Source organism: Plectropomus leopardus, chromosome 17 (assembly GCF_008729295.1).
Source record: "Plectropomus leopardus isolate mb chromosome 17, YSFRI_Pleo_2.0, whole genome shotgun sequence".
Taxonomy (NCBI): domain Eukaryota; kingdom Metazoa; phylum Chordata; class Actinopteri; order Perciformes; family Serranidae; genus Plectropomus; species Plectropomus leopardus.
The window spans coordinates 10,634,298-10,652,938 of record NC_056479.1 but is presented as its reverse complement, the minus strand read 5'-3'; the positions used below and the strand labels follow the sequence as shown (position 1 = coordinate 10,652,938).

Here is an 18,641-nt window from a genome sequence, read left to right as displayed (position 1 = left end):
CTGTTTAACTTGAAACATCACACCAACACAAACTATTGACTGTAGTCTGTCGTTTACATGTCTTGTTCTCCTCACGTCCTGAAACAGATTATTGGCTTCTGTTTTCTTCCCATTCATCTTCTCTTAAGGATTTGAACTTTGGAAAATTACTGAATGATAATGACTTCTGTTGCAAATCAGATTGATCCTAGATTTGGTTTAGCTCATTTTCTGGCTGCTCTTCTGCATAAGCACCGTTAATACATTGGCATCCTAATTCTTTGGACATCAAAATAAAGTATTGTCATATTACAAAGGTAAAATAATGCCATGTCATTAGTATATTTTGGCAAGCTAAAGGTATGTTACCATATTGTAATGGCATTATTATATCATAACAATGTAAAATGCATAAAATGAAACACAATTCAGTAGCAGCACCTTAAGTGGTGACTTTGTAATACAGTGAGAACATCACCTTCCCAAAGGCTGTGTCCTGTCAGTCATGCTCTGTGTCTGCTTCCTCTCCAGTGTCAATCACAGTGCTACGTTGCTGTGATTTTGCATTTGACAGTGTGTTTGTATATGTTTGCTGTTTTTTTAACAACTTTGCAACAATAGCTGCTGCTCAGAAACAGGTGGGTACAGCAGGTGGATTTTTATTCAGACAACATCTGAAATTTCCTGAGTAAAGAAAAAAAATGTTTTTATTAAGGTGCACAAGCAATCCAGTTTTTATACCTTACTCTTTAACCTCTCAGTTTCTCTTTTCTGGCTCTTCATGGCTATTGAACAAGGCTGCTCAGCACTGTATGGTGTCTTGTCTGCCTTGTAGTTGACTGCCCCCTGTGGTATCTTCTACTGGGCTTCCTTTATTGGTAGTAGTTACCAATTGCCAATGCTACCTGCATCCAGCAACACCTTAACCAGCTGTAGTGTTTCTTTTCTATTGAAAATCTTGTGGCAGTCAAGTCTTCTCAGCGCTACGTGTTCAGTGTTAGATACACAAGGCTGCAATATCACCACTTTGTAATGGAAAAGGTTTAAAGCCATTACTATAATATAGTGAGACCAAACACTGTTTGTGTGATGCAAGTGTCAGTGCCAAGGTTTTTATGCCAGGCTGCCATCAAGCCTGGTTGTTTGTAGCTTTGGAATACTGTGGCCATGCTACTCCAATTGTGGAATAATGCCTACGTGAGACCAACCCTTTTGTAAAAGTCTTTTTTTTTTGTATTGCAGTATGTGTATTGCTTTTTGGAGCCGTTTTAAAACCGCAATCTCCAAAACTGTGTTTGAGCCAGTGTTTCATATGAAAACACTTTTTTTCAACAATGTTTTTGTAAAATAAATAAAGAGCAAGTTCTGTTAACAAATCATTAGCTGTATGGATATTTATGGTTATTGTGTTTGAAATTGCCTTCCAATTGTAAAAAATGTGAAATATGACATAGTATATTTTTATAATATGTCGGCGAAAATGACTTATTGATGTAAAGAAAAAAAGCCAGACTTGTCCCTGTATGTTACAGTATCAGTATTTAATGTATGTAGCAACCTCTGGGCTGTATTTTAATAAACAGTGTTACTCCTTTTCCAACATTGTTCTGAGATGTGCTGAAAAGAAGACAAACTGGCTGAGGGAGTCAGTCGGGGAGAGGACATGAAGTGCCAAATTATTCAAACCATTCCAAGCTTTGCCCACATCAGCTCTCCAAACAAGCAGCAGTTCATTTCACGACGGTAAATTAGGGAGGGAGCAAATCCAAACAGTCGTCACATTATCTTCTTGATATAATCAATCTTGTCTGAAAGAACTGAGTTTTTCCCAGAGAAAAGTGAAATAAACGAATGCTGTGTGAGGCTGGACATAGTGACGTGGCTTTCTTCACATAAACACAATGCACAATACAACAGGGAGAGAGTGTTTCTGATTGGTTTGTTCATCATTTGGCTCCATGTTTGTTCAACCAGCCAGCCAGCAGCAGACAGTCATAAATCACCAAGTACTTCAGTCAGCTGTTCTCCAGGTCAGTGAGTGACACTGGCTCCACTGACGCCACTCTATCCCGATAAACAACAGGTGACTCACTCAGACTTTCCCAGTTAGTGTCAGTCTCCTCACTGACCATGGAGGCCAATTGGCCCTCGTTTATTTCTTACCCTGTTTGCAAAGTTTCTCAACTAAAGTTTACTGTATTTTGTTGAAGTCAAGGGAAAAACACTAAAGTATAAATGCACAGGCAGCTGGTGATGCTCTGCTGTTAGAGCCAGCTGAAGCCACTAGAGGGCGACTTCCTATCAAAGGAGGGAGCACTTCAGAGAGTGAGGAAGAGGCATTTTGAGAGGGTGCCATGAGAGAAGTGAAAGACCCCATCTGCTCAGTCGGCACAACTGGCAGCTTTGCCTAACATCTCTAAAAGTATTGTAGGTTATGTGACTCAGAGTTGTCTGTTTGCAGGGGAAAGAAAGGGATTTCAGCAGCTATCCAGGTCAAGAGAGTTACCCTGTGGCACAGTTACGTATTAGTGTCACCCTGTTCTCTTTTGTCTATTGTGTGACTGAGAAAAAAAAAGAGAGAACAGAGTGGAAAGACAGTGTGCTTATTGGACAGAGATGGCTTTTACAACTACTTGTATGAAAGTCTCTGCACATTATCACTGTCCTGAGAAAACCATGTCCCTCCAAAATGTAATTAGAAACACTAAAAAACACAGGGCAAGCCTAGGGTAAAGGTGTGTCTAATTTGACCTTGGTGACAATGCATTTGCAAGATAATAATAAGAGGTGTTGGCCCATCCCATAAGGAGCATCTAAACCTTCAGATTTACCAGTTCATCAGTATTTCATGTTAGTTTCTTTCTGGGATGCTTATTTGTTGTGTAAGTAAATCAACTATTTGAGGATTTTCAGCTTGAAAATAGTAGAAATAAAGCACTGACAGTGTGCAGGAATTCACTTCTTTTAAAGGTGGCAAAAAGATGACATGACACGACATCATTTAAATTTTAAATATGTTTCATTTGAAATTGAAATATATTTCAGCACCTAAAAACCATAGGGCGGAAAAACACCTCAGAGTTTGGAGCCATTTAACCATCCCTCAAATTTGGCAGCTGAAGGAATTAAGCGGAAGCACCTCACACACTGTATTAGAAGTCTTTTGTGGGTCTATTAATCAGGGATACCACAATGTCCACCCTCAGCATCTGTCTGTCTTTGTAAAACAATGTCTGTGCTCAGAAGGACTGTAGTGTTTCCGTACATGTTTCTTATAGTCACCCATGTGGGATGTGACAATAAAACCAGTCGTATTACCAGTACAAACTCTGATTCATACATACATTTGTGTAACTGTGTGTTTTTCTATGCCTTTTGCAAAATGTACCTTTCTTTGAGTGCCACTCTGGTATCCCCAGGCAGAATTTTTTTTCATATTGTTTGATGAAAACATTTGCATGTCAAAAGACCTATTTTCCTAAAAAAAAATAAATCATAAATGCATATTAAATAAAGTGTTCGCATCTTTGGTTTGGGCTCCAGAGCTGAGAGAAAACGTCAAGAAATAAACGGCTTGTCATTGTCAACACTGAGCGTTGTCTTGTTCTTGTTGTTGGTACGAGATCTGTGTTTGGTTGTGATTGGTGGAGAGTAAGGGGGTCTCTGCAGTCCTATCAGGAGAATTACAGTCACATGGGCTGATGTTGTGTCACTGGCAGGAACAACTCAGGAGACCGAAGAAATGCCACTTCAACTCATGTCACACTGTGTCATTTTGTTTGTCACTTTGGCAGTTCATTTGGTGACAGTTGAACTTCAGCTTGTGATGATGACAGATCATTTGAGCCTGTCAGGCTTTAAATTACATGAACATATTAGGGGCTCAATGTTTGTTCCAATTAACCACCAATTTAAACAACTAAATTGTCCTTTATAATGCAATCACCAAAATGAACCAAAATACTCAGATCATTCGATGCTTCTCATGAATTGAATCATGAGAGAAAAGATCTTTCAATTCTGATCAGGGAATATCTGAATCTGTGAGGCTTTAAATGAGATTAATGCATTAATTATGTTATACTTCCTCAGTTAAACATAATTAACTAGATAAGATGGCAAAACTTACAGAATTGAACAGAAATGACTGACGATGTATAAAAAGTCAGTGGGTGTAACAAACATTATCAAGCGACATAAGCTAACCTGTTTACTACCTAGAGCAACATTACTGTTCTTGAGCTGCCTTCAGAAGCCTTTTCACAAGTATTTAAATCTTTGAACCCTAAGCAAATTGGTGTGATTTCTTTCAAAAACATGGGGGGAAGGCAATTAGCAAGTTTGTAAGAAATGATCCACACATTGCAAGAAATTAGTAAATTTAGAAAATTATATTTTAAAACAAAAGCTAGGGACAAATGTCTAAAGAGAAAACAAAGAAAGGGAAAATTAGATTAATAGAATATTTGAAATTATGTTAGAAAATTATTAGAATTTTTACGCCATTTTCCAGGTTATTATTTTTTTAAAAAAAAATCTTTTTTATTACTTCTTTTTATTTATTTATTTATCTATTTTTTTCTGTGGTTGCTCATTGCCCTCTTCCTATGTTTTTGAAAGAACTCAAGCAAATATGCTCAGGTTTCAAAGGGTTAAATAACTTGTCAATCAGTAACAGATTAAAACACAACAGAGCAGCTGCAGCCAAACATACGTATATTACAGCAACATGAAAACAATATAGCAATTGCATGTATAGTGCACACAAACACACATGCACACACACACACACACACACACACACACACACACACACACACACACACACACACACACACACATTATGTTGCCTGGCAACAGTGATGTTCTCCTCTGGCCAGAGTTACATTTCAATGAATGTGGTTTTGTACTTACCTGTCTGAATGTGAGTCTTGAGCACCAGGAAGTCCATCATAAGGTCCAACTTCTGTGCACGTCTGCTCTCAAAGCATAATATCAACAGTGCTGGGTTTTCTGTGGTTCGTCTGTTATCTTTTGGACTTTGTTTTTTCATGTTTTCTGTTTCCCTTTATGTAAATGTAGGCAATTTCATGTTTTGTCTGTTTTCCTCTCCACTCCTCATTTGTCATGTCCGGTTTTACTTCCTGTCTTTGTGTGTTTTCCCGCCTTTTTGGTTGCCTGACCCGCCCTAATTAGTTTCATCTGTCTCTCTTTAATCCTGCAGCCTACTCACCTGCTATCACTTCTCCAATTACTGTTTCCCTACACACACCTGCCCACGTTCTTTGTTCTTTGTCAAATCACCTGTTCGTGTTCCCTTCTTGTGTTTTCCCTGTTGCTGGTTTTGCCTGCTGATTGTTCCTGCTTTCATGATCACCTGGTTTTTTATTTTTTCTGTTTGAGAGACTGTCCTCTCAGCCTTTTTGTCCCACTGTGACCAGTTCACCGAGATTCTCTGTCCTACTTTAACCAGTCCAATTAGTCCCTCCATCCCAGTCCACTCTGCTTCTCTGTCCCACTTTAACTAGTTTATTCAGCCTCTCTGTTATTATGTTATTTTGTTATGTTATGGGATTATTGCCATAAACAGCAGAAAGGCCTCACACATCTCACTGAGGGTAAAAGCTCCTCAGTTACCACAGAAATCATCTTGGAGGATTTGTGATGCCAAATGTAAAGCAAGGAGAGAATGTGTAGAGGAATGCATATAATTATGCTAAATTATGATAATAAATCAGTCATGGTTTCAGCCAAACGTGTGGTTTTTAAAGAAGTGTTGCATAAATCTTGGCAGGTTTTGAGCACTTTGTGGCTCACAGACGCTAAAGTCATGGGAGCTGAGACCTCTGGGGAAAAGCTTTTGAAGTCCGCTCCAGCCACTAAATACATATTAATTTTTTTTTTTTGTTTATAAATATTTATTCACTTTAACTTAATTTTCCCTCTTGCCTCATGCTGTTTACCAACAAACAAAAAACAAAGACGCAAACATTCACAAATATAAAACTGGTTTTCATCTACAGCTTGTACATTATTTCTCTGGATGACAGTATGGAAGGCAGACACAGGACCCACCCAAGTCTTGATACAGAAGCAAAAGATCCTTTGGTCATCCATTAAACTTTCATTCATTAATAAGTATAAAACAAATTAAACTCCCAACAGAGGCCTCACAGAAGATCCTCATTTAAAAAAAAACACATCTCCCCCCAGCCTCCAACTATTGTTGTAATAAATATAATTTTAGATACACTACAAGTTTATTTACATTATGTTTACAGTCTTATAATCGTTGCACTTTGATTACAGTGCAAATTGTTTGGCTGCTCATGAGTCAACTCAGCACTCTGTAAATCCATTTCGCTTTGACACATTCAATCCATGTCATGAGCCAGTGACTGACTCAGGCTGTCTGAGGGGCAGGGGCAAAAGTAAATAAAAGGAGCACCAGCTGCATGTGGTGGAGGACAGGCGTGCAGAAAGTTTTGAGCATGTAGGGCAGCCTACTTGGTACTTAAACACGTTTACTCCATTTTAGGGGTTTCCCATCAGATTGAATCAGGATTAGACTTCCCACATCACTTTCTCCTTTGGAAGCTCACCCTACAGCACACCATCATTAAGCCGGTGCTTTGCCGATGTTCTTTTAGGCCCTGAGAGCTCCAGAAGTGGACCAGACTCAGGAGGTATTCATGATTTAAGAATACAGTCTGCATGAGAATTTTAAAGTCCTCAATGCTGTAGACGGCACACAAGCACACAGGAGTGTTGTGACCATAGGAAGGTAGGAAGGAGCAGCAGTGAGTTGCCATAGCTACGTAGACTCTCCACAAATGGACGGCGACGCCCCATTAGAGCCCCATACCTGAATATAAACAGCAGATGTCAAGTAGTAACAACACAAAGGAAATTTATAAGGTCTACTCTGCACTGGAGCCTGCCTCAAGTGGTCATTCAATGAAATTCAATTTTTGGCACTTTGCATCGGCTTCATTTTTCAGTCTCGGAGGTTGCTGTTATGAGATGCGGAGCACATGGACCCAAAATGCAGGAGCTCCAAGGAGGTAAAACAGCAAATAGAAAATCACATGACGAAAACAAGTATCCAACAAAGACTAGACTGACCTTAAAACTACGTAACACAGAATCCTAAAAACCCCAAAACCAAGAAATAATAAATCTTCTTAATAATAAACTGATCAAATGAATGAAAACAAAGACACTAATACATGCAAGTTAAATGAATCTTATACAGACACTCAGTGCAGTCTTCCCAAAAGTCTGAATGCATATAAATGCATTCAGACTTCCACATTTTTTTGCCTCAGAGGTTGCTGCAAGAAAAGACTTCATGAGTGAATGGGCTACAACAGTATCTCTGTCCGTTCCCTGGGTCTGGAAACTACATTTCATCCCATCAACAATCCTCCAGGTGAAGCCTCAGCACCCCCTGACTGTGCAGCTTCAACAAGAGGTCAAACTCCTGCGACATGCTGTGGACTCCTCTTTTAGGCATCACGTTATCGTAGTAGTGGTTAGTCAGGGCGTAGAGTCCATGTGGGTGATTACTGTAGGGCCAGAACCCGTACAGATGCACGTCATCACAGAGTTCCAGCGCCAAGCTAACCATCATTAAGCCGGTGCTTTGCCGATGTTCTTTTAGGCCCTGAGAGCTCCAGAAGCGGACCAGACTCAGAAGGTATTCAGGATTTAAGTACACAGTCTGCATGGGAATTTTAAACTCTTTAACGCTGTCGGCGGCCCGTTGGCATAAATTAGTGTTTATGCCATAGGAGAAGGCGGGACAAAGCAGCAGAGAGTTGCCGTAGATACGCAGATTCTCGGCAAAAGAGCGGCGATGCTTCATTAAAGAGTTATACCTGAAAATAAACAGCATATGTCAAGCAACAAGACAAAAGGAACATTATTGAGGTCCTTTAAATACTTTAGCTCACCTCTGTACGAAGATGCTTGGGTTTGCTGTCACCAGGTCAGTCTTGTTGCCCACATCTTCCTCAAAGCCGTTGTCCAAGGGAGGTAGGTTACACCTGAACAAGTGAAAATGAAGACATAATTAAAATAGTTAATAGTAATGGTTAAAGGGAATTTTCAACAGAGACCACTTAAATTCTGTTTAATAAGATTGTCATCAGCCTTTCAGTCCACAACGTTGGTCACCTTTCTCACCTGATAACAAACTGAGCTGAATTGATCTCCTCTCCACAGCCGCTGTCGCGCAGGATCCCGCCATTCCCAACAACAGCACATGTTTCATATGTTTTACGCTGAAACGGACGCACCTGAAATCAACAATGGAAAAGGTTTTTTTTTTTGTTTTTTTTTTAAATTTTAAATCAATTTTGAATTCAACTTTCTGTATATAGCCCAATATCAGAAATAAAAATGTGCCTCAGAGGGCTTTACAATGAATCAGTTTTTGACTAGTATCAGTGAAATTGGATTTGTGGCAGAAAGGGATGTTATTCATGTCTTGGTGAGTTAAGAGGTTTGTGTTTTATTTTGTGCAATAATTAATATTTTTATGTTTCTGAAAAGAAAAGTACTTCAAGAACTGCTGAGGTAAAAGTCAGCAAAAGAACTGTTTTCTGAGTGAAGTGAAAGAAACTATTATGATCTGTGTCTAGCATCATATTTATCTGCGTCTGCCTTTAACACAGTTTTCTTTATTATTAAATTCCATTCATTTATTCATTCAATAACTTCACAGGTTGAGTCATCTTAACATGTGCTGCTTTTGTCAGTAGTCAAAATAAATTGAAAGTTGTACTTTCTTTATTTGAATTTGTATTTTAATCCTCTTCTTAGCATATTATTGTAATTTGATGATGATTTGATTAGGCATTGTTGCCAAAAGAAAAACAATTTAAAATTTATCTTAACCAAACAACAAAACCATACAACAAATGCAACAAATCACACCAGAGATCACAGACAGTGGATGCAGTGAAACTTATGAATCATTCTCTATACATTTACAGCATTTCGCCAATTTAAAAAGGGTCCTTGCATAAAACTAGATTGTCTCTGTGCTTAAAATTGGTGCTACCAAACAGAGGCAAAGGGCTATGGTATTCCTTTTTGCTCCTGAGGTAGAAAACCTACAACTACCAGAATGTGAAAGGGGACCAAATTGTGTATGTTGAAGGCACATTTTATTGTATGAAACAATTGTAATCTGCAAAGGGGGTAAAACATTTGATCATAGCTCAAGAGGTCCCCAGCTAAGATGTGGCTGCTCTGTATTATTTTGCTTTTTTTTGAGCCAGAATGTGAATAGGCATGTGATCTTTGTCAGAACTTGCCAGATCAAAGTAGTGAGATTAAAAACATTTCAGGAACAATCAAGACAGCAAACAGGCAGCTGGTGTTAATGGTGATGTTGTTCATGAAGGACAAACATACCTTTACAAAGGTGTTAAAAGTCTTCAATTTCACCTCATGAGTCCTCGACTGTTCCCCGTCGTACCTAATTTTGGATCCCAGCGGAGTGTTGGCCTGAGTAATGATGGCCTTCTCAGAGCCATTGCACTGGCTTTTCAGCTGTAATCTGGGGAAACACAAGGTCTTTGTTCAATAAATACAAGACAGTCAAGAGAGTGTTGACACTGACTGAGATTTATAATTTTCAAAATACAGTTAGAGCTGAGGTACTCCTCATGTGATGCATAATGTAAAATGAATATGATTTTTAAATTATTTTTTATCCTATATCAGAGAGCAAATGGACTCAGCTGCAGCCAAGTAATGCCCGATGATCACGTGACCCTCCAAGCATGGCTTGATGTACAGTTTATTTGAACTACCTTTTAAATGATACTGATTGTCCACTCCTGGACCAAGACAATGTATATACAATTCTTGCTTGCTTGGACTAAGGACACTGGATGTACAGCATATCCACGACATTAAAATAAAATAAATCAAACATAAGTTACCTTAATTTTTCGAAATTGTACTCGTTCTTCTTCAAGGTTTGAGAGGTTACATTTTTTACTTTTTCAATGGCCACCCTGTGACACACACACACACACACACACACACACACACACACACACACACACACACACATAAAGAAAAGCACACAGTCAGGTGTAAAATCTCTGCAGTGCAGCCATGACTTGCTCTGATGAAGTCGTACAAAATCATGTCACTTAGGGAGAAGTAGTCATGGTGTGTGCTCTCACTTGCAGCCTTCACAGAGTTCAGCAGGCCCAGGGTGTTGTTTCTTGCGGTGAGGTGGCTTGAAAGGTGCCATGGTGCTGTGGAGCAAAAAGAAGAGAAACAGGACAGGCAAGTAAAATGCCAATGCCGGAAATAAAACGTATGGTCTCACTGGGTCTGAGCCAGAAGTTGGCACAGAAACAATGACACTCTGATGAAACCTGTCAAACAAGTGGTTGGTGAACAAGAAGTATCATAAAAGAGATAATGTCGGAGAGCAGATTGTTCCTCCTTTGTGTTTGTAATATATGTACATCCTCAAAGGATACTATATGTTTTAAATTAAAAATGTTAGTGTCCAGGCTGCCTTAAAATTCTACATTGACTGAATTTGAGAACACATGTTAATTCAGTACAAAACTACCTCTACTTGTCTCAGATTTATTTAATTTAATATTTAAAGAAGCCTGGACCCTACTGTTATATTTTTTTAAAAAAATTGCCAATAACTTACAATTTCTATGTACAAATGTCTCTTTTAATTGTAAACAAATACAACACTACAAAGAAATAAATATTGAATTGAGCGAAAATATTAAATGGAATAATATGCACATGTTAAAGCACAGTTTTCATTCTATACTTAAAATGTATAATTTATGGGAAAGTAGATGTTTAAGAGTGACATTCAGTTGTTCACATCACTTGAGAAAAAAATCCTTTTCACTTTTTTTCAAATTTCCATCCACACATTCTTCGTTTCCTATAGAACCGACAATGTAGTACAAGAAAAGAAAAAAATTACGCACTTTGAAAAGAAATTAGCCAATCAGTTATTGAAGTGATGTTTTCCAAAATTAATTTTCAAAAAGTTAGTATCTCCCTCCTGAGACTGTGTAGTATTGTGTGGTGAATCATGATATTGAAGCACAGATACACATGGTGCCTTTTGAGAAGTATTCACTCATACACAAAAGCAAAAAGATCTACATCAGCCTCTTTTTCTAAATGTCAAAGTCATTTCACACTCAGGATAACTTTTGGCAAAGCGTGAGTGGAGGTGGAGAAAAACTGTCAAGACAATTGATTTGAAAGTTAAAAGTTAAAGTTATCTGTGGTGTATGAAATGGTAATCCATGTCTTTCTTTGTCTTCTGTGTACATGTCTGTGATATGCTGCTGTGGAAAACAATTTATCCTTGAGAACAAATAAACTAAAAGTGTGTAGAGAAAAGTGACAAAAGCTCCCCTCCATAATCCACTGTTCAACCAGCATCTGACACTGCTCTTGTCTTACAGTCTTGTCACACTCCACATCAGCACACAAAGTACAAAAACCTTCCTGACAGTTACATGTCCCATAGGTGGCTGGGAAAGATCGCCTCACACTTACTTATTGTCAACCATGGACCAGATGAGAGTTCTCAGCATGCTCGCCAAACAGATGAGAAAGATTACCAAAAAGAAGAGTGACTTCACTGTCCTTTGCATCATAACTCTACTTTCTTGCAGTCCTTCACCTGTTAGCTCCCTCACCTTCTGTTGTCACTCTGTATCCAGAGAGCGTGACTATTTGGCCTCTCTGATGTTTTATGTCTGATTTACCTCCCTCCTTTCTTTCTTTTCTACTACTCCTCCTTCTATTCCTGTCAGTCTGGTCTGACTCACTTTATACATGCTCTTGTTCAAGGTGGCAAAAAGAGACGTCCAGTCTGGTTTGACTCAGTTTACACCTGCTCTTGCTGAAGGTGGCAAAAAGAGAATTTGAATTTTTGTGAGAAAAGCACTGAAGAGTCAGTATCTTTTGATTTTCATTTTCATTTTTAAACTATTATTATTATTATGTATTCAGTATAATAGAGTTATTCTTTCTTTCTTATACTTAAACACATCCTCAAGATACTTATAGCTGAAAATTAACTTAATCTTATGAATCAAATCTGTCTACGGATCATTCTTTGATTATTCCGTTTCAAAATTAAACCTGAAAAAAACAAATAAACGACATGGTTATTTATTTGTCCATTTATGACCAAAACGGGAAAAAAAAGAATAATCAGAATCTTTTAGTGTTTTGTTTTTAGTTTTACATCCAATACAAAAGATCACATGTAGAGAGCTCTGGGTACAGGTGTGAATGCATCCAAAACATCCGATGTACATCTGGTCACCCAGACCTTATTCGGAGGTTGTCTGGGCTGCATGTGGCCACATTCACCCAATTAAGAGAGGTGTGCATTTATGCACATGGCACAGCACTGTAATTTTACCGTAATTTTTCATGTCATTATTCCTTGACTGAATAGCAGGGCTTGTAATTTCAGTACGTAGCCTCTCATGTCTAATGAATGACGTGATGCAAACAAGAGTGACTTTTTTGATATGCAAGTTCCTTAATGATTGTATTATGGGCTGGGTTTTGCATGTTTTCTGAAAGAATCTCTCCCCAGAGTGGGAGAACACCATAATTTCCTGAATAATGGCTTATGTTTTATAAACTTAATGGTAACACTTCAAAATAAGGTACACAAAAAATGAGTAGTTACTAAGAAACAAATGAGGAACGAATGCGGAACTAATGGTCAGTGTAACTCCCAATCAAATGTCATACAAAAGCTAATCATTACTTGATAGTGTTATGCAACTCTGTACCAAGGGGTAGGGGAGGACCCAAGAGCAAACACACAGACAATGAGGGAACAGTCAGCAGGCTTTTAATGATTTAGGGAATGAATGAGGGAGGGAATGGAGGTTGGGGGACGGGAGCCAGGGAGCGTGAGGGCAGAGGAAGCTGGTAAGGCTGGAGGGATTGGTGGCGGTGGTGAGGCGAAAGGAAGCATGAGGCTGGTGGAGCAGAATGCGGGGATTGTCTGAGGTGGAGAGGGAGGTGAGTGGCTGAATACAAAGGCGAGGGACTGGGCAGCAAGGCGCTGGAGCTTGGCCATGGAAGGCTATGGAGAAAACACACAAGAAGGCACAATAAGCACAAAAATCCAAATCCAAAGTTACACAAAACAATAGTAACAAATCTCATAAGAGACAGCCTGTCTACCACTGGTGAGGTGGGAAATAATCTGGCGCCGGTGAAGAGTGGAACAGGAGTTTATATGCTGCGGGGGAGGTGATTGGAGATGAGGCGCAGGTGAGGAAGTGTGCTCAGAGCTTGAGTACCCGGAAGCCACACAAAGCCCGTGCAACATGGGGAAGGAATGAGGAACTAACCATAATAAGGTATACAAAAAAATACTAGTTACTGAGGAACTAAAGAGGAACTAATCATTAGTTAATGGTCATTTCTTGAGTAACTTCCATTCAGATACCAGACAGTGGTACAGACAGCTACTCATTAGTTAATGATGAGTTAATTTAGAAATGAGTGCTGTAACTAATAAGGGATGAATGAGGAGCTAACTATTAGCTAATGATCAGATCTCTGGTAACTCCAACAATTAGCTGATTAGTAAAATGACTGACGGAACAAACGAGGAACAACCTAATAACCAATAAATCAATCTTTATTGACCAAATGTCTTATTGTGCAACAAAGAAGCCCAATAAGTAACACTTATAATTAATGAACAAATTAGCAACAATATATGCATGGGCATGCACAGGGCAGTGATCCTATTTGGGATCCCAGTGGCCCGAGAGTAGGAGCTAATCCTGAGCTCCTTAGCACCAGCCAGGTGCACGGAGCAGCATGGCAGAGAAAGGCATTTAGAATCCCAAGAAGATCCAGAACCACAGCCAGTGTTTAGTCCTTCTATGTCCACGCCAGCATTTCCCTAGATGCAGAGATGGATGCAGAGATGGTCTTGCCCATTCATGCGGTCTGGATCAAAGATGGTCTTCATCCTCTTAACCAAGCTGTTTGCACTGATGTCAAAGTTTGACAAAACCTCAAACGTTCCACAAAAAACTAAAAAGTAAAAAACAAAACTACACAACTAGCAACACATAACAACCAAATCATAACTACTTGAATATTTCCCTTTTTGCTCTATGTCTAGGTGGATACTGAGTACTGAAACATTAATTAATTATTACCTGACCATTAGTTATCGTTTTTTGTGTAGGACTGCATTACATGAGTAGTTAATGAGTCCTGAATCATTACTTTATTATTATTTGACCATCAGTTACCCTTTTTTGCGTCCCCAGAAGTAAAGTGTCATATCATACTGAGTACTTAATGAGTACTGAATCATTACCTTATTATTACCTGAACATTAGTTACCCCTTTTGTGTCCCCTGAAGTAAAGTGTAGTGTCATAATGAGTAGTTAGTAGTAGCTTAGTATTACATCTCTAAAAGAACTGTATGTTATGTAGCTCAGAGGAGAGAATCTGACCAGCTGTCCAGGTCTTATCCTGTGGCACAGTAATGTATTTGTGCCATTTTGTTCTCTTATGTCTATTGAGGAATTGATAAAGAAAGATGATAAGATAGAAAAAAAGAATGCTCACTGCACACAACTACCTGTCTCAGAGTTTTTTCTCCCCTGAATATTGCTGTCGTGTGAAAAAAAAATTTCACTGGGGCTTTCAAAAAATTTAAAGCAAACCAAGGAATAAGGTACCCCTACATACATGTGCCAGCATGTGTTTTCTGCTTCATGACAACTTATTTAGAAGATAAAGATAATGCAGGGTGTTGGCCGGTTAGGTAGGCTTTTGCTCTCAACCCATGACAAGCATCTGATCTTTCAGGTTTACCAGTTTAGCAGTGCGTCACAAGGTGACTACCTAGAACACCTTATGATCTTGTCAAGTACTTTGAAACTGATTTATTATCTCATTCCAAACAGCTGAAAGAAAGAGAAAGAAAATGTAACTCTTGTGGGTATTTTTCAAAACTGTAGATGTGGTGTGGCTGTTTACAAGTTTATATTTTTGAGTTAATTGTGTTGAAACAATGCCCACATTTAGACAGCAATTTCCTGTGATCTAAAACAAGTTGTATGAGAAGTCTTTAGTGGGCCTTTTAAACAGATCTGCCACAATATCCACCCTGAACATCTGTCCGTCTACATAGAACAATGTTTGTGTTCGGTAGGACTGTAGAGTGTCTGTACATGTTTCTTACAGTCACACATATGGGGTGTGCCAACAAAAGCAGCCACATCATCAGTACAAACTCTGATTCATAATTGTGCGTGTGTGTGTGTGTCCTGAATCCTGTTGCCTGACTGCACATATGCAAAGTTCCTCTTAATCCTTGTTCATGGTGAATATGGTAATTATTACAGGATTGCCAGCTCTCTTTAAGAATGAGATTGTGCCCTCAACACATCAAATCAACTGCACAGTAATATTGATCTGATCAAACAGTCTCTGTCAGAATACACACAGCGTAACGTTACGGTTACAGTTCATGGTGGGTTAAATGTCCACTGTTCCAACCAGAAATCCAAAGTTGGCAACCCTGTTGTACTTGTTAGCATTAGGACCACTAACATGGCTGTAGACTGTCAGTTTCTTTTAGATCACATGGCTGCTTCACTGTACTTTAAATTGTGCACACTAGAAGCTATTTGTTACTGTCTTTTGTGGTTGTACTGAGTTCTTATTCTTATTTGCATTGGAAACTATTTCCTCTTGTGTGACGTTATGTACATAGCTACAGTAAAGATAAGAACTCTTTTTTGGAGCAAAGCCAACTCCAAATAAAGTTACATCCTTTGTGCCTACTGTTATATCTCATCTGTATCTGTCTTTAACAGAGTGGCCTTTATTACAAAATTCTATACATTTATTTGTTATATCACGTCAAATTTTGAGTCATCTTAGTGTGTGTTGTCAGTGGTCATGAGAAATGAATCATTCTTTTCTTAATTAAAATTGTATTAATAAATTATGATCTAATTGGCTCTGAGCCACTAAAACAATGTCACTGCCACTTTAAGGTCCAGTGTGAAGCATTAAGGGGGATATATAGTAAGAGATGGAATTGTTTTTAAAACAACAATACAGCCAAGGTGTTTCTGAAATACATTCTTTTAAAGAAACTTTTTGGGTTTTTCTTTTTAGTTGCTAATGTCATACTGAATACTGCTCTCCTATTGACAGTCACTGTATTGTCAAGGTTAATAAACAAAAGGATTCACCTTTTAAACTCCGACTTACTTTTAGCAACAGACTTGATGTCATAAAGTTTAGCCTTTGTTCTCAGATATTGATAATATTGATATTGGTGATTTTCTTTTCACATCACTGAAGTCACCCTTTACCATTCAACACTTTATGATGCTGTAAGTTATATTATTATAATCCATTAAAAGATAGGAGTAGACATAAACTATTCTGTGTCATCATGTTTGTTTCAGAGGATGTGATGCAAAATATGTAATTCATATATTGCAGAAAGTAAAATGGCCACAACAAGGCTTTTTTGCGATTTCTCAAAATGTTCATGTCCCCAAACTGAAAGCAAACCAAGTCTTGTGCTTTTTTCGAAAAACATTAAATTATTTTTCATACATCACAGTAGCAAAGGTAGGGGGGACATCAAGCATCAAGTCCGCTGCAAGGAGGATGAATATGTGTGATTTTTTTGTAGATTAAGAGAAGGCAACTACTCTCATCACAACAACACTGAAGTAAAGGAAATGCTCGTCAGTGATGCCTCTCCCTGCACCAGCGAGACAGCTGATGTTATTTAACATTTCTCCATTCATAAGTGAGGAGCTTATAATTAAGGAGTGGGCCAGGTATGAGAAGATTGTGTCAGCAACAAAGAAGCTGTCATCAGCACTTGATCTACAACATGTTTCCCACAGAAGGCAGATATGATCCTGATCAGTGGCATGCAAGAGCTAAAGCTGGATTTCAGGCTGACAGTTGAGATGTTTAATTCTACCTTTTTTTGCAACAACAGAGAACATGAAATGTTTTGGCTGTGGAACACAGAGCTCCTGATTAGGTCTTGTCCAGACGAAGGCTGCAGTGCTGTAAGACGTGATGCTGCTAAAGGTGCTGGGAGGTAAATGTCCATGTGGTCAGAATGTTGATGGTTGAACCTGAGGCTGATAAGTGCAAGTGGAAAAGTTTGTGCCATTAATTATAATATAAATAGTCATTGGGGTAGCAGTCCTTGCAAATCCAGTGGGTTCAGGAAGGACTGATAATGTTTAGGAATGCAGAGTAGAGGAAGGGTTAGAAGTAGATGTCAACATGGTGGATTAGAATACAGCTTAAAGGTGAATCAGCACAGACTTAAGTCTAAAATCTCAATAACTGGTTCACAAGCAAAAAGAGTGGCAGCAGGTTAAAGACAACTTAAGAGAACCAAGTAATTAGAAAAGTGCAAGGTCTGACTCCAGTTTAGTACATAGATTCAGAGTTGCCACTTTAAATTTAAATGGAGCAAAGAATATTTTTAAAAAATTACTTTTAATAGAGATCTATAGGACATTAGGAATTGGCGTCCACTTTCTTTTCTCTGCATGGACAATGAAGAATAGGCAACGGTGTCATGGTGCAATGTATTCTGGGCATTCTTTTGGACATGCCTCTCCAATGGAGACAGAAATCCAGTACAATAAATGATGGTATGCACCTAAAACTTGGTATTGCAATCCACCCAAAAAGGCATCGAAGAAGTCCAAGAGCATGTGCAACATACTCTAACAAGAGAAGCTAAAGAAGGATGCAAAGGACAACTATGAAAAATTAAAGGAATTAAATGTCCTTGATCTGTATGAACACAAGGAGTCGTCCTGCAATTTTAACTGCCAAATGTTAAAAGCTACAGGCAGATGAGATGATCAGGCAGGTAGGCAGAACAGTAAACAGGAAAAGCCAACTCAGGGAAACCTCAAGCAACATGAACAGATGTCCAAGGAACAAAAACGTTGGGTAGTATGTGTGGGGAAACACTAATTAGGGGAGTGAGAACAGTTAAGTAGACTGTAGGACTAATGAGGGACAGGTGAAACTAATCAGGGAGGGGCCGACCGTCGAAAAGGCGGGAAAACACACAGTGGCAGGAAGTAAAACCCAAGGTGACGCATCAGAAGGGGAACCCACATAAAACAGGAAACAGACTAAACATAAATAAATGCATGAAAAAAGGAAAAAAAATGAAACCCCAAAATCAAAGTCCGCAAGATAACAGGCTACAACCAGAAAACAGATGATTGAACCAAGTCATTCACCAAACCAAACCCACTGTGAGCCTGGTGGGTTTATGCTTTGTTTTCAAGGGTTGTTCATTTTTTTTAATTTACCCTATCTCCATTTTAAAGAGGTGTTTTTTAAACCTTTGAACCATGGAGCGACATCACTTTTCTTACTTTCAGATGCCTTTCAAAAGTAGGCCTATTTTAACATTTTACCCCTGAGCAAACTGGTGTGATTTCTTTAAAAACACATGAAAAAAGGATAATGAGAAACTCTGTAAGAAATGGTTCAAAAACTCATAGTCTGAGCTAGCATGAAGCCCACACTGTCACTTCTTGCACTACCTGAAGAAATATTACAA

At 38.6% G+C, this 18,641-nt stretch overlaps 1 protein-coding gene across 1 annotated transcript; it reads right to left on the bottom strand.

Annotated features, from left to right (window-relative positions):
- Window positions 1-6,915: 6,915 nt before the first annotated feature.
- Window positions 6,916-11,822, bottom strand: LOC121956950 (alpha-2,8-sialyltransferase 8E-like). The gene is made up of 7 exons (XM_042505403.1): window positions 11,554-11,822; window positions 10,185-10,259; window positions 9,936-10,010; window positions 9,403-9,547; window positions 8,167-8,279; window positions 7,935-8,027; window positions 6,916-7,859 (listed from the first exon to the last, which is right to left on the bottom strand). Exons 1-7 carry the CDS (start codon window positions 11,652-11,654, stop codon window positions 7,397-7,399), a joined length of 1,065 nt encoding a protein of 354 aa, XP_042361337.1. The 5' UTR covers window positions 11,655-11,822; the 3' UTR covers window positions 6,916-7,396.
- Between the last annotated feature and the right edge of the window lie 6,819 nt (window positions 11,823-18,641).

Bases quoted from the DNA above. Each gene is read 5' to 3' on its own strand.
- LOC121956950 (XM_042505403.1), bottom strand. From the start codon at position 11,654: ATGATGCAAAGGACAGTGAAGTCACTCTTCTTTTTGGTAATCTTTCTC. The intron at 9,548-9,935 runs GTAACTTATGTT...GTGTTTCCCCAG, and splicing joins TACAATTTCGAAAAATTAAG to ATTACAGCTGAAAAGCCAGT. The intron at 8,028-8,166 runs GTGAGAAAGGTG...TCACTTGTTCAG, and splicing joins TCAGCTCAGTTTGTTATCAG to GTGTAACCTACCTCCCTTGG.